Source organism: Propithecus coquereli, unplaced genomic scaffold, assembly GCF_000956105.1.
Source record: "Propithecus coquereli isolate 6110/MARCELLA unplaced genomic scaffold, Pcoq_1.0 Scaffold281, whole genome shotgun sequence".
Classification (NCBI taxonomy): Eukaryota; Metazoa; Chordata; class Mammalia; order Primates; family Indriidae; genus Propithecus; species Propithecus coquereli.
The window spans coordinates 2548234-2564716 of record NW_012148408.1 but is presented as its reverse complement, the minus strand read 5'-3'; the positions used below and the strand labels follow the sequence as shown (position 1 = coordinate 2564716).

The window sequence follows — 16483 nt, the reverse complement described above, 5'->3', positions numbered from 1 at the left end:
ACACACATATATATATATAGCCTCTCTTGTTCTCCTTTGATTAATGTTTACGTGATATATATTTTCCATCATTTTACTTCCAACTTCTAACTTATCTGTATCATTATATTTGAAGTGAGTTTCTTGTAGACAGCATATAGTTGGGTCACATTTTTTGTTTTAATCTACTCTGTCAATCTCCATCTTTTAATTGGTCTATTTAAACCATTTACATTTAATGTTACTATTGATATGTTTGGACTTAGGCCTGCCATTTTACTCTTCGTTTTCCGTTTGTTCTCTCTGTTTGTTTCTCTGCTTTCTTTTTCCTGCTTTCCTTTGGGTTGCTTGAACATTTTGTAGAATTCCATTTGATTTATAAGTAGTTTTTTTCTGGGTTTTTGTTTTGTTTTTTGTTTTTTTTTGAGACAGAGTCACACTGTGTTGCTCCGGCTAGAGTGCCGTGGCATCAGCCTAGCTCACAGCAACCTCAGACTCCTGGGCTCAAGCGATCCTCTTGCCTCAGCCTCCCGAGTAGCTGGGACTACAGGCATGTGCCACCTGCCCGGCTAATTTTTTCTATATATATTTTTAGTTGTCCAATTAATTTCTTTCTATTTTTAGTAGAGACGGGGTCTCGCTCTTGCTCAGGCTGGTTTCGAACTCCTGAGCTCAAACAATCCGCCTGCTTCGGCCTCCCAGAGAGCTAGGATTACAGGCGTGAGCCACTGCACCCGGCCACGACAACTATTATTGACAGCCACACACTTAGGTATCTCCTAAACTTGTTCACAACTGCCCACACACATGTAAACCAGTCAGTGCCAGAATGTACAATCCAGTGTTACATTTCATATTTCCAATATTCTATGTCTTCCTCTTTCTTGGATTACTCCTTTGTTTTTAGTGGAGTACCTTCCGCTTCCTGGTAAAGGGTGCCCAAGAGGTAAATTTTTTGAGACATAGAGGACTAAAAATCTCATTATTCTATCCTACACTTCACTGAGAGTGTCTGGTAAAGAATTCTAGGTTGGAGATCATTTCTCCTCAGAATCTGAATGCCCCATTGTCTTCTAGATTCTGGTGTTGAGAAGTGTAATGCCATTTGTTTGTTCTTTTGTATGTTGTATGTTTTTTCTCTTTGGAAGACTATGTTATCTTCTCTTTGTTTCCAGTCTTTCTAAATTGGTATAATCCCAGCTGTGTAACTCATTTAATTGTCAACCCTCTGTGTATTTGTGATATCTGCTTTTTTTTTTTTTTGAGGCGAAGGAAAGAGGAGTTTATTAATTTGCCAGCAAATGAAGAGGTTGGCAGACTCCCATCTCAAAGGACCAACGTCCTTGATACCTGGTTTAAACCCACTAGATTATAAATTATTTGAGGTTTTGTATCTTCTGTAGCAGTTGTTCTCAACCTTAGCTACACATTATAATCACCTGGAGAGCTTTCTTAAAAATTTTTTATTTTTAATTACTATGGGTACATAATAGTTGTATGTCTATACAGGGTACATGTGATGTTTTGATACAGGCATACAATATGAATTAATCAAATCAGAGTATTGGGGGATCCATCACCTCAGGCATTTAACATTTGTGTTAGGAATATTCCACTTCCACTTTTGGTTATTTTAAAGTACACCCTAACTTACTGTTGATCATAGTCACTTTGTTGTGCTATCAAATAGTGTTCATTCTAAGTATATTTTTGTACCCACATAGCAAAAATTCTAAGTTAATTGGTCTCAGTGGACCTCAGGCTTGTTTTATTTTGTTACTTTCCTTTTTTTTTTTTTTGAGACAGTCTCACTGTGTTGCCCGCGCTAGAGTGCCGTGGCGTCAGCCTAGCTCACAGCAACCTCAAACTCCTGGGCTCAAGCGATCCTTCTGCCTCAGCCTCTCGAGTAGCTGGGACTACAGGCATGCGCCACCATGCCCTGCTAATTTTTTCTATTTTTAGTTGTTTGGCCAATTTCTTTCTATTTTTAGTAGAGATGGGGTCTCACTCTTGCTCAGGCTGGTCTCGAACTCCTGAGCTCAAGCAATCCTCCCACCTCGGCCTCCCAGAGTGCTAGGATTACAGGTGTGAGCCACCACGCCTGGCCTCCTGTTACTTTCCTTTTTAAGAAACTAGATGATTCTATTGTGAAGGCAAATTTAGGAGTCACTGCTCCAAAGCAATAAAAGTCTCCATAGCGGTTTTATTCTCTTAAAAGACTATCTTTTGTTCTGAAATTATTGGGCTTTTTTGTACTGTGTCCTTTTATAAAATGAAATAGCAAGTTTTCTTGTTTTGTTTGTAAATATTCTTGTATGACAAAATAGAAAGGAAAACATTTATTTTTTTTTTTTTTTGAGACAGAGTCTCACTGTGTTGCCCGGGCTAGAGTGCCGTGGCGTCATCCTAGCTCACAGCAACCTCAAACTCCTGGGCTCAAGCGATCCTCCTGCCTCAGCCTCCCGAGTAGCTGGGACTACAGGCCTACGCCACCATGCCCGGCTAATTTTTTCCATATATTTTTAGTTGTCCGATTAATTTCTTTCTATTTTTAGTAGAGCCAGGGTCTCGCTCTTGCTCAGGCTGGTCTCGAACTCCTGAGCTCAAACAATCTGCCTGCCTTAGCTTCCCAGAGTGCTAGGATTACAGGCGTGAGCCACCGTGCCCGGCAAAAGGAAAACATTTAAAGACTATATTACTGGTCTGTAAAATCCAAAAGTCTGGGACCTACCTAGTAGCCTACATTTCCTGATATGTGGATGTCTGGTAAATATTTTTGAACTAAAGCTAGTACTTTTCTTTTTAAAAGACAAAAACTATATTCAGTAAAACTAACAAAAGCTTTTATTCCATGAAATTAAATGTCAATTAAAGCAAAATTGACTTTTATATGCCACGTCTATGCATTAATTTTGTATAAAGCAATGTTAGAAAAGTTGTGGTTTTGTAGGAGAGTTAGAATTAGTCCCTCAAGAGACTTCTATGTTCTTAAAATAGCTTTGGAAGAAGAAACAAGCTTATACTATTTAGCACATGATTTTTCTTCAGAGGCGGGAGTAGAGGACTGAAATAGGCCAAATGGTTTGGTCGTAGAGAAGGGAATAGTGATGCTAACCAAGGAACAGTTATTGTGCTAGGTACCTTGTTGAGGAAGGTACTTTAATCCCATTTTACAGTTGAGGAAACACTCAGTGTGGTTAAATAACTTTCTGAGTTATGAAGCTGCAAACACACCAAAGTTGATATTCAACCCCAAGCCTAATTCCAAAACCCATAATTCTTCCACTATATTCCCTATGTCCCAGGACACTAGTCTGAGATTAGACACTATGGGACATGACTTAGTAAAATGTAAATGAATGTCTTCCTCTCTAGAATCTAAGATGCCTAAGGATGAGAACAGTATCTGGCTTATTTATCTTTGTATCCCCATGCCTAGCTAATGCATAGGCCATACTAGGTACTGAGTGTTTAATGAAGAAATAATGCTCCGTAAGCCTCATAACCCACATGGCAACCATGATCCTTCCCCTAAAAGGCTTCACAAAAGAATCAGCTCCCCAAATAAGAGAAATACGGGTCATTTAGAAACCCACACAAAAGAAACTCTTGGTTGGATTAGTGAAGAAATGAGCTAATATTTGCTGGACCCCGGTTACATTCTAAGTCCTACACTAAGTGATTCATAAATTTAAGTATCAAAATATAAAAAACTTTTATTCTCATACCTGTATAAATTCACCTTTTCTCTGGAGTAATAAGCAATAAATCTACCAAAGGGGTATATGCTTATTTAAAAATAGGAGGGGCAGGGTGCGGTGGCTCACTCCTGTAATCCTAGGACTCTGGGAGGCCGAGGGCAGGTGGATCATTTGAGCTCAGGAGTTTGAGACCAGCCTGAGCAAGAGCTAGACCCCCGTCTCTACTAAAAAAATAGAAATGAGCTGGACAACTAAAAAAAAAAAAAAAAAATATATATATATAAAATAGCCGGGCATGGTGGCTCATGCCTATAGTCCCAGCTACTCGGGAGGCTGAGGCAGGAGGATTGCTTGAGCCCAGGCGTTTGAGGTTGCTGTGAGCTATGATGCCAAGGCAATCTAACCTGGGCAATAGGGCGAGACTCTGTCTCAAAAAAAAAAAAGAAAATGGAAAAGAAAAAAATCTACAACCAAAGATGCACAACCAAGCCATAGCTGTTTGGTTGACTAATACTGACATTACTCTGAAGTATATAAATTTTTAAATATTTATGTATTACCATAAATGACATATACTACTTGCAACTGATGAAAGCAGGATTTCACATTAATTTTTTCTTAATTTCTTTTTAGCTCTGATTCATCATTTGAGGCTGGTGTACTTTTTCTGGATTCTTACTATGCTATCTAAACCAAAATTTTAATGCATGCATTAACAATGCATAATAACAAGAAAAAACAAAACAGAATACAGCTTTTATATTATTGAACTTTATGTACAAAATCATTTGATTTCAAATAAACATTTAATGTAAAAACAAACGTTCTTTTAAACTGAATTTTTTTTACATCTACTGTACCATTCAAATGCTTTATCATCTTACATGATTTCTTCAAAATCTGTTATCAAGGGTACATATAGAAAAGCATTTTTTTATAAATAGAAACAAAGGGATTTTTTCAGCTTTTATTATAAGATGACATAAAAAGTTTACTCAACAGAAGTAATTTCATTACTATTGGGGGAGGGAATCACCAACTTTTTGTGCAAACAATGCTAGCCTTCTTTTAAGCATTAAGAGCATAACTGCTTAAGAAATGACATAAGCAATAATTCTACACCTACATCTCCCCTAAAATAATCTATTTTTTTTTTTTTACATATGTGCACAGCTTTAGCAAATTAAAGCCCGAGAGAAATGCTTGAGATCCACTATCCAGAGGCAAATCAGAATTTACTGGAAGGAACTCATCATTTGGAGAGCTTACCAATCAAGGAGTCTGTAATGAAAGCTGCAGTTTCCCTCTTTCCTATTTTTTAAACACAAAAATCAATGACTAAGAACTTAATACTGGATGACAAATCACATCCACACTATTAGTTAAATAGCCTCACAGTTAAACACATCTTAAAGACCAATCAAATCAGTATTTACATTTTATAAATTTCTGAAAACACCATTAGAAAGCTTATATATCCCTTCATTAAACAAAATAGGGAACTGCATCTGATGGTGGTGGAATGAAATTTAAAAATTAAAAATACCTGTATTTACAGCAGCATTGATCCTTTATAAATAAAGAATATGAAAATGCAATATCTTTAAGGTTAATAAAAAATTGAGGTGATGTTACTCAACCACAGTGCTTGGAGTTGGAATAAAACCCTATTGGTGCTTGTTAATGTGCCAGTAGTGAAACCACTTTCTGTTGGAGAAAATCCAACTGCAAGTATGTGCATAAAACACATATAACACAGGGCAAAATTGCTCAAAATGATTCAAGTCAGCTTATCTGTATTGGATATTCTAATCATGAAATACATTACAAAGACATCCTTGTAAAGAAAAAAAAGGTATAACATTTTCTGGTTCATTTTTATAGGACACTCCCCCCCCTTGAAAGTGGCATCTTAAAACCTCACACTCATTCTTCCCTTGGTTTACAATCCTAATTTAAAGATGTGAACAGCTGAATTTTCCATGGATTATCTAATTAAAAAAGAAAAACCCAAACCAGAAAAACGTTCAAGTTTAAAAAATATGTACTGGGTGAGCAATGCACTAAAATTATACACATGGAAACAAATGGTCAGTCACCTTATAAACCAACATGGCATTTCACTGTCAATAATGTGAAAAATTAATATCTTCTCAAACAGGCATAAGATGAAGAAGTGCTATTTTAAAATTGTAAAATGAACTTACGTAATGTTGTAATTTTTCATTCCAAATTGATAAATGATTTCAAAAACAAGGATCAAGGTTTGATTGCAAATAGTAATGCAACATAATTTCACAAAAATCCTTCAATTTCTAAAAAAGGGAATCACATTCCAATTTTCCCTCCCCAAGAAAATTTCTCACAATTACAAAATAGAAAAACAGCCAGTCACTCACAAATGCAAAAAACATTATAATTTAAATATAGGAAATAATTTCTAGATTATCAATTCAATATATTTCATAAACAATTCTTGAAGTTAAAAATACTTTCTCTGAAGTATTGCTTTCATGCTCAAACTAGAGAATGTTTTAATGACAGCAGTAAAACTGACATACATGTAATGCTGCATAATGAAATGAAGTAGAACCTGGTACAAATATCCTTGTTGAAATCATTTACTTCATCTAACAGTGCCTGTTTGGAACCTATGATTAAAAATAAAAACACAATTCTTCTTAGAGGCTGAATTCCCTAAAATGCAATTTCAGTGTTTGTCCATAAAATGGGGTTAGGTCTTTTCAGAGTTTTTGTTTTTTGCTCTGTTTTGAAACCCCTGAGACACTATCCGTTTCCAAAGCTTTCTCTTTTGAGTTAATTTCACTAAATCCATTTGCTGTCCCGTTTTGTTCTTCAGTTACTTCTTCATTTGCAGGGGAAGCAGATTCCCCTTTTTCTAATTTTTGCTGCATTTCACGGAGCTTGGTAACAGCTTTATCTATTGACATTATGCTAATAAGATTAAAGTCATGCATGCTGACTAGATGAAGCATGAAGTTTCGACATAAATTCTTCTTAATTATTTTCTGTCCATAATTTTCTACAAACAGCATACAGGCATGATTCATTTGATTGTCAGCAATAAACCTATTTAATAAAAACAAAACATCAATAGCGATACAAAGCACTTTTGTCAAATACAATAGTGATAACCATTATAGAATAAGACTATATCCAAATCCAGTAAATGATTTAACAAGCAGTAAAACCATAGTGAAAGTGAGATTCAATAATCCTAATGAGCTTACCATCTTATAAATTTTTTAAAAAAGATTTAGTCTAACCAGAGCTTAAACAGGTGCCATTAGAGCGGTAGATATCATTTCTGTTTTCCTAATCAAATTAGTTACAAGAGCCTTAAATGTATAAAATATCTTCTTTCGCCAACACCATTTCTATGAACTCTGTACACATTAGCAATTCCCCTCCCTTGATCTTGACATACTTTCCTATTAAAGAAGTAGTGCCTCTCTACATCTTAAGTTCATGGGAAACCTTTGAAAAAATGAAGGTGTCACAACAAGTGATGTTAATGTGGTTGTGTTGGTGGTGAGTGGGTTAAATGTATGATTAATGAAATACGAAGAGAACCAAATAGAGTAATTGCTCAGTTACCCACTGACACTGAGAGTCCAACAGGGAGTCTGTAAGGCCTACGTGCAGATGTTAAAATATCAAATAAGTTTAACCAACTACCTGCTACTTTATTATGCCACTATACAGTAAACCCCGATAGTTGTTACACTAACTGATTTAGATCAATGAATTCAAACAGAACTGAATGAAGTGATCTGACTAAAATTCTATCTTTAAACTGGCATATTAGGACAAAAGAAAAAACACATTTAACCCAACCCTCCACACACTTCACTCATAACTGAGTTTTAATGACTAGAACAGTAGTCAGGCAAACTATCTGTAAAACACCATGGAGTAAACACAAGCCCTATGTTGATCTCTGTCTTTTCTCTTTTGTACAACCCACTAAAAATGTAAATAGTATTCATAGCCTAAGGGCAGTACAGAAATAGGCTAACAGGTCATACACCCATACTAGAACTTACACACCAACTCCTCTTCACTCCCTAAAAGTAAAAAAAAAAGGTGCTCTCCCCTGCCATTTATTTCATTTATCTATAAATGAAAAAACCATAGATGTATGTGTTGTAGAACAAAGCCTTAAATGAGGATTTTATAATAAAGAAGGTAGAGAAGAAAAATGTATAATGATAGGTAAATGGTTCGCACAGGGAAGGAGGCAGATCTGTAGGAAAAAACAATGGTTGGGAACATACTTTTAGCAACAAAAGCATGAGAAATAAAATTGTTCTACCCTGACCTTTATAAAATGGTAAAGAAATGAGAAATCAGAAAAGCCATATATTTATTCTGAGTAAAATTGTGGTAATAACTGGCCAGGCACCGTGGCTCAAGCCTGTAATCCCAGCACTTTGGGAAGCCAAGGCAAGAGGATCACTTAAGGACGGGAGTCTGAGACCAGCTTGGGCAACAAAGCGAGATCCTGTCTCTATAAAAAAAATTTTAAAAATTAGCTGGGCATGGTGGCGCACTCTTGTAGTCCCAGGTATCTGGGAGGCTGAGGTGGGAGGATTGCTTAAGCCCAGGACTTGGAGGCCATGGTGACCTATGATTGCACCACTGTACTTCAGCCTGGGTGAGAGAGTGAGACCTTTTTCCCCCAACCCCCCCCAAGTATATAATAGTAATAACTGTGATAAGTAATTTTTATGACATCCAGTCTTATAGCACATGGCATATTATTTTTGTATTCCCTCGCAATAAAAGGAATGCAAATTGGTCGTTTTTTTTTTTTTTGAGACAGAATCTCCCTGTGTTGCCCGGGCTAGAGTGCCATGGCATCATCCTAGCTCACAGCAACCTCAAATTCCTGGGCTCAAGTGATCCTCCTGCCTCAGCATCCCGAGTAGCTGGGACTACAGGCATGCGCCACCATGCCCAGCTAATTTTTTCTATATATTTTTAGTTGTCCAATTAATTTCTTTCTAATTTTAGTAGAGACGGGGTCTCGCTCTTGCTCAGGCTGGTTTCGAACTCCTGAGCTCAAACAATCCGCCCGCCTCGGCCTCCCAGAGAGCTAGGATTACAGGCATGTGCCACCGTGCCCGGCCAAATTGGTCATTTTAAAAAAGGACTCAGTCTGTGCAACATTGAGACCCAGTCCCTACCAAAAAAAAAAAAAAAAAAAAAAAATTTAGAGGTGGGGTGGTAGTACACGCCTGTAGTCCCAGCTACTTGGAAGGCTGTGGCAGGAGGACTGCTTGAGCCCAGGAGTTAGAAGCTGCAGTGGGCTACGATGGTGTCACCGCACTTGAGCCTGGGCAACAGAGTGAGACCCTGTCATTAATTAATAAAGGACATATTACTCTAATAAGCTTTTAGATATTATTCTGCTTGTACATTAAGTCACAATATGCGAAAAAGTTAAATTCAATTCAACTAGTGGTAACATTATTTTTCATGTAAATACTGAAAGAAAGGAAGAAATCCAAGGCCCTTTACAAACATTCTGTTTGATGGAGCTAGGAACTAGCACCTTCTTTATAAATTTTCTGAGCATCACTATTTTTCCTTATCCAATTAAAATACTTTGGACTAGAATAGGATTTGAGATACATATCTAAACTAATCAAATTTTAAATAAGATTCAAACAAAGGAAGATTTATAGAATGTGAAGTAGCAAAAGAAAATAAAGAATAACAAAAAATTTAAATCAATTTAGAAATACCCTACCCATGCTTCATGACATGGAGATTCCATAGTTTCATAACTTCTTTCTCTCCTTCATTAACATCAGAAAATTCTTCAATTTGCTAAAAAAAAAAAAAAAGAAAGAAAGAAAAAGAAAAAAACCTATTAAATGCAGAAAAACTTGTGAGAATGTCAAAATTAGAATGTTTTGGAACTGAAAATACCACAGTATATTTATTTATACAGCAAAGTGGCAACATTTTCTTAAAACCAATTTCTATTTAAGTAGTAATTTTAAAAGGGAAATCCTAAGTTATAAAAGTTACCCACAAATATAGAAAGAAAATACATGATACAAATTCATATGAAGCTGTATTTCCTTTACTTGGTAACTTTAAAAATGACCCAACTGTGAAAATTATGCATTCCAGGATTCCTTATTTTAGGGAAAAACTCTTTTACATTAAGTCAAAAGTCTAGTTTACATTAAACAATAGTTTTCAAACAAAATTCATTTACTAATAAAATTCTAAGATCATTGCCAATAAAGATAGTAATAATAATTACTGTGATGGTTTTTTCTCTTAGCCATTCAGGATCTTTTTCATCTTCACTATCTACTTCCATTTCTTGCGGACGGAGAGGTAAGCAGGTATCACTATGGAAATACAAGCGATTGTGGCCACTACTGTATGTTCGTTGCTGTTCTACTTCTCCATCTTCAGATTCAAGAAATTCAGACATGCTTGCTTTTGTTCGTTTTGGCCTAATGAAAAGAAATAAATGTTGATGTAATATGGCATCTACATTTGTATCATCTAACCTCATGACTATGAGTTGAGATCTGCAATAATGTGCAATATCATTGTATTACCATTTTATAAAACTAACCACAAAACAATGGTATTTGCAGCAACCTCCCCCCCAAATTATTCTCTTTCTATACATAATATAAAATAAACCTATTAACATATCAATTTAAACACCAAAGTTTTAAAGATAAATCTGTCTTTGTGGGTGTGTAGAATAAACTTTAAAAAAAAAAAATAAACATGGTTGAAAAGGTGAAAAAGAAATGAGGTGCTAGTTAGGGCACATTCAGATAGGAATATGCATATAAAATCCTACATGTCAAAATTGTGTATTCTGGCTGGGCGTGGTGGCTCACGCCTGTAATCCTAGCACTCTGGGAGGCCGAGGCGGGCGGATCGTTCTGAGCTCACCAGCCTGAGCAAGAGCGAGACCCCGTCTCTACCAAAAATGGAAAGAAATTAATTGGACAGCTAAAAATATATACAGAAAAAAATGAGCCGGGCATGGTGGCGCATGCCTGTAGCCCCAGCTACTTGGGAGGCTGAGACAGGAGGATCGCTTGAGCCCAGGAGTTTGAGGTTGCTGTGAGCTAGGATGATGCCACAGCACTCGCCCCAGGCAAGAGAGTGAGACTCTGTCTCAAAAAAAAAAAAAAATTGTGTATTCTAACACATATACATTCACAAAGTAGAAAAACTATAACACTGGTTACACACGCACATACCTGTTCAGGAATTTTGTTTCTTCAAAATTTTTTTACAAATATAAAAAATTTTTTACAAATATAAAAAATTCCTTTATAATTTTAATCTCAGCAGTCAAATCTACTGCTGTGAACATACCACTATGACTATAAAGCCTAATGGATGGAGAATCAGTCTCAGGTATTACCTAAAAGGATACTATCATATGAAATATTAAATAACAAGAATAGAGTTCTTTATATTTCACACTACCAAGATAAAGTATGCCCCTGTCTAGCAGGTTCCCACCTAGATGTGCACACAGAAACTTCCACTAGGAAAATTCCTTAATCCCATTAACCACTGTAGAAGTAGTGACATTAATAGTCAAATCTCAAGGATAAAGCTATAAGGAGGATGTGACAAAACCCCTGTAGCAGAAGGAGCCAAAAAGAGCTATAAAGCAGTGTATTACCCCAAAAACTTACCTATCATAGGAAAATAATGATTTCCACCGAACTAGTAGTTTTGTCTGGCTCCCCTTTTTTCCTCTAACATCACTGATAAAAGTCAGGCAAACTTTTGTTGTATGCCTTTTTACATACCTGCACACAAGAATGTGTGTGATAGGTGTTCTCTTTACTGGTCCATTGCGACTAAAAGCAAATCCAGGTTGGCGATGAATATCCTGAGGATTTCCTGCATAGGAGCCATCGTAACACTCATTGATAGAAACATCTATCCTAGCACCTTTTGGATGATACTGTAACAAAAACAGTAAGGTGTTTAGGAAAAGAAAATATTAATTATCCTGCCCTAAATACCTACCCCTCCAATTTATTTAATTAAAAAGAATTTGTTGGTTCTTAATGTTTTGAAAAATTAAATGAGCCGGGAATATCAGCATGGTAAACAGGAAGTCAGAAGAACTCGAGTCAACAAGATGTGTTAAAATACTGACTGTGCCATTTATTAGCTTGGTGACTGTATAAATTACTTCTTGCCTAGGCAAGAAGAAGAAAATTACCACTTAATTAAAAGAGCTGCTGTAAGGATTTTGTGAGTCAATACAGGTACACTATGTAAATACTTTTATTACAAATATAAACTCTGAATCATTCACTGTATTTCATGCATATAACAATCTATCAAATGAAGAAATTTTGGTATTTTTACACAAACTACAATTTTTAGAAGTCAGGTTGTCTTATATTTAATGTATATTACTGGTAAGAAAAAATAAATTTTACTCACAACATAATTGAAGATAAATCTGCTATGGCAGAGTTTAAGATGCTTGAGTAAACTATAAAGTTTGCGGCAGTTCAGAGTGCACCAAGGGCAGTGCAGGTCATCTCTTGCTTCAGTTTGTTGTCTCGTATTGTTATTATAAAGGAACTAAAAAAACAAAAACAAAAAATAGCAAATCTCTAACTTACATATCAAGATATTTTGTTTCACTATCACTTCTAAAAAGTTAAAACAATTGAAAAGGAAAATCAAATCAGCAATACTTTCTATTTAAATATGCCAAAAATTTCAGATTTAACATAAAAAATGCATTTCATGATTACTTAAAAAAGGATCAGCTATGTTTACCTGATAAAATATTCTTAATTTTTGTCTGTTTTCATTTGAAGTATCTTTTTCTTTTCTTGATTGTAGATCTGTAGTCAATGATTCTTTAACAGCTGAAAATATACACTTTTATATTTAATAAAAATACTTGCTTTTAAAAAGTGAAATAACATATCTCACAAAAATGATTAAACACTGAAAGTTTCATAGAATTCTCCTTGTGGTATTTAACACATTTTCTGTTTCCTCCCTCAACTGATGATCACAGGAACAGTCGTCTTATAATCAGCACCCCTAATCAGAGGTTAAAGGTTTTCTTTCATTGGCAGGGCCCATTTTTTCCTTTAAACACATCCTCCATTGTCCTAAACCATTATAAAAGTAACCCAAAGTAATTATATGTGATCACTATGCGGCTTTAAGCACTTTGAGGTCAGAGTATAGTTTTATTGATTTTTGCTCATTGCTGGGGATTAGGAATACAGTCATTCAACTAAGTGCCGGTTTACCAGAAATAAAGTAAAAATGATTATATTAAAATTAATCCAAATCTAAAGGAGAATGATGATGGTATATTTCCTTTTAAGGGAAAAAGGTATTTATTTTTCCTGACATAATCATCCTACATGTACAGTTTCTATAAAACTTTTTTCTTAGTTTCTTTGTAACTCTTTGACCTATTACACTAGCTTCAGAGTATTTTGAGAAGCAGACTATAATTTACTGGGAAATCTTTCCCCTGACACAGGCCATTTCTTATATCTTTTTAATCTGACCAAAACAATGATCTGCACACAATGAATGAAGATGAATGGTTAATGTCAAAGACAACATCTTAAGCCTTCTGACTTCTTTAAACAGACAGATAAAATGTTCTACGATCAAGGACAGTGTTCCTATCAGACACATATAAAATGACAGAATATTGTAACTTGGGGCTGAAACTCAGCAGAGAGCTAACTCCATTTGTAGCTCTTTTAAAAAATTTCCCTAAATCTCTCCTCTTAAAAATTTACGCAGGCCAGGCGCGGTGGCTCACGCCTGTAATCCTAGCTCTCTTGGAGGCCGAGGCAGGCGGATTGTTTGAGCTCAGGAGTTCGAGACCAGCCTGAGCAAGAGCGAGACCCCGTCTCTACTAAAAATAGAAAGAAATTAATTGGACAACTAAAAATATATAGAAAAAATTACAGGCATGGTGGCGCATGCCTGTAGTCCCAGCTACTCGGGAGGCTGAGGCAGGAGGATCGCTTGAGCCCAGGAGTTTGAGGTTGCTGTGAGCGAGGATGATGCCACGGTACTCTAGCCTGGGCAACACAGTGAGACTGTCTCAAAAAAAAAAAAAAAAAATTGACTGCATCTCCTGGCAGTTTTGCTAGGAGGAAAGAAAAAATTCACTGCAAAATTTAACCTGGTAAATCCAGGTTTTGATGACCCTCTTCCAGGCCTAAAATTGTAGAAACACTATGAAATACTGAATACAGTTCTACAACACAAAAAAATTTTTACATGAATAATAAAAAGTATAGCCCCAAAGTCCTTTATACCTGCAATTCCAAAATCTTAAAACCAATCTGAAAAGCAATCGTTTCCTCCTGAGTTTCTGGCAAATTTGTTTAGTGGAAAAACTTGTCCTAAGTTAACATGAGAACTCTACTTGGAGGTGTTATATATGGCACATATACTATATACCACATCATGCTTCTAAAATATTAAAATTGAAATTCTCAGACAAATCTGGCACAAAGGTTGTAGATAAAGAATTACTGATCAGTACTTCAACACAAAACTTTACATTTAATATAGGAGAACCCTAATTTACCGAGGCTCATAATCTATCTAATAAGCCAAATAATATTTTCCAAAAAATAATCACATGGCACGAAACACAAATGAACTAATCTAAACCATAAGACCTAACTCTACAAATGATTATGTTTATTTTTAAATTTTTTTACAAACCATTATTTTGACAGTATTTTCTTACCAATAGTCTGAGTAGGTTTAACTGAACCAGGCTTGTTTTCTTGATGGAGACTCTCTGAATTTCTAGTGGCAAGAGGCTTAGCAATAGGAGCTGTAGATTTATCATTGGTCTCTCCTGTCCAACGAAGAGTGAACTGCAACGTAGGTCCCTGAGAAAATGTTTCAAATGGAGGCAGTCTCTAAAAAATAAACATGAAGAGTGAGGATTCATATAATGAATTGAAAGAAACTGCAGGACTAAAAGAATACTCAGTGTAAATCAATGTGGATTTGATCTAAATCAACAGATTTTTCTTGAAAATCCAAATGCTGACAGAGGATGGTCAGGCAAATAACACAAATATATGGAACAGTAGACATTGTAAAACTGGAGAAGTCAGGCTTTCTAGAAGAGGCAGCTATTCTCTCAGGTGAGAAGCAATTTGGCAAGGAAAAAAAACAAAAGAGACAGCCACTTATTAGTAATAGCTGAATTGTTGCCATGTAGAAACACTGGCCCAGCATAGTCAGATTTTCAGTTTGAAAAGAGGTGAGAAATTCTAAGTTTTCATGGGTAATCATCTCATTTATGTTGATAACCAATTCAAAATGTCTTTAAAAGCCCAGGCACAGTGGCTCACGCCTGTAATCCTAGCACTCTGGGAGGCCAAGGCAGGAGGACTGCTTGAGGTCAGGAGTTCGAGACCAGCCTGAGCAAGGGCAAAACCTCGACTCTACTAAAAATAGAAAAAAATTAGCCAGGCATGGTGGTGTGCACCTGTAGTCCTAGCTACTTGGGAGGCTGAGGTAGGAGGATTGCTTAAGCCCAGGAGTTTGAAGTTGCTGCGAGCTAGGCCAACGCCAGGGCACTCTGGCCCAGGCAACAGAGTGAGACTCTGTCTCAAAAAAAAAAGCCTGCTAGTTTGCAACCTCTGTTCTTAGGTGATCAAACTTTTTCTTTTTGTAAATTGAACAGGTTTTGCAATTAGTAATTTTTCTTGACTTCTCTCAATTTCATAGACAATGACTATCCATATTTCTCGTTTGGTTTTGGGGAAATGAACTAACATAGCTCTCTTCCTCTACCTCAAAACACTTATAAGATGACTCTTTTCTTAGTCTCCTTAATTCCTAGCTAAGGTTTAGCTCTCTGCCCCAATCTCTTACCCATCCTAAAGGATTTACCTATACTAGGCTGATGATCCTAAATTGATTCTCCATTCTCATCTTTATATTTGAGCTCTACACCCCTACCCTCCAACTGCCTCTTGGACATTTAATTCAATGTCACCTAGAACTAAATAAAACATGTTTAGAAGTGAATCCATCATCTTTTTTTTTTTTTAATTAGTGAAAGTGCCAAATTCTAGCCACTATGACCACCAGGGAGATTATCTTTTTTCTAAAATAAACATTCTGGTCCAACATGGTGGCTCACGCCTATAACCCTAGCACTTTGCAAAGCCAAGGCAAGAGGAACACTTGAGGCCAAGGGTTAGATACCTGGCCTGGGCAACATAATGAGATCTAGTCTCTACAAAAAATAAACAAATTAGCCGGGCATGGTGGTGGGCGCCTATAGTCCTAGCTACTTGGGAGGCTGAGCCAGGAGGATTGCTTGAGCCTAGAGGTTAGAGACTGCAGTGAGCTGTGACTGCATCATGGAATGCTAGCCCAGGTGACAGAGCAAGACACTGTCAAAAAAACAAAATAAAACAAAAAACACCTTTCCTTCCCAAGTACAATTATTTTTCTTCCCAGCACTGTCATTCTGTAGTGACCTGAAGCTAAAAAGTCTGGAATTACAGTTGACCCCTATGCTTTCTTTTGTTTCTCTTACCAATTACCAAGTCCTTTTAAAATTCTCTATCATTTCTTCCTCTCTCTTCAACGATCACAACAAAAACCTTTGTACAAATTCTTACTACTACAATATGTAAGTTGTTCTCCCTGCTTCTAATTTTCATTTACCTTTCCAGATATAGGAGAGCAAATAATATTCCGAAAGATGCTTTCATTCTATTCTCTTTTAT

General features: G+C 36.2%; 1 protein-coding gene across 1 annotated transcript in view; it reads right to left on the bottom strand.

The window, feature by feature from the left end:
• Positions 1–6031: 6031 nt before the first annotated feature.
• Positions 6032–16483, bottom strand: part of SUZ12 (SUZ12 polycomb repressive complex 2 subunit) — a 42462-nt gene continuing 32010 nt past the window's right edge. The window contains exons 10-16 of the mRNA XM_012648344.1: positions 14473–14650; positions 12510–12601; positions 12165–12308; positions 11516–11673; positions 9982–10180; positions 9457–9536; positions 6032–6770 (exon numbers count right to left, since the gene is read on the bottom strand). Of these exons, the coding sequence (XP_012503798.1) occupies positions 6425–6770; positions 9457–9536; positions 9982–10180; positions 11516–11673; positions 12165–12308; positions 12510–12601; positions 14473–14650 (1197 nt within the window). The 3' untranslated portion in view covers positions 6032–6424. The remainder of the gene's footprint in view (positions 6771–9456; positions 9537–9981; positions 10181–11515; positions 11674–12164; positions 12309–12509; positions 12602–14472; positions 14651–16483) is intronic.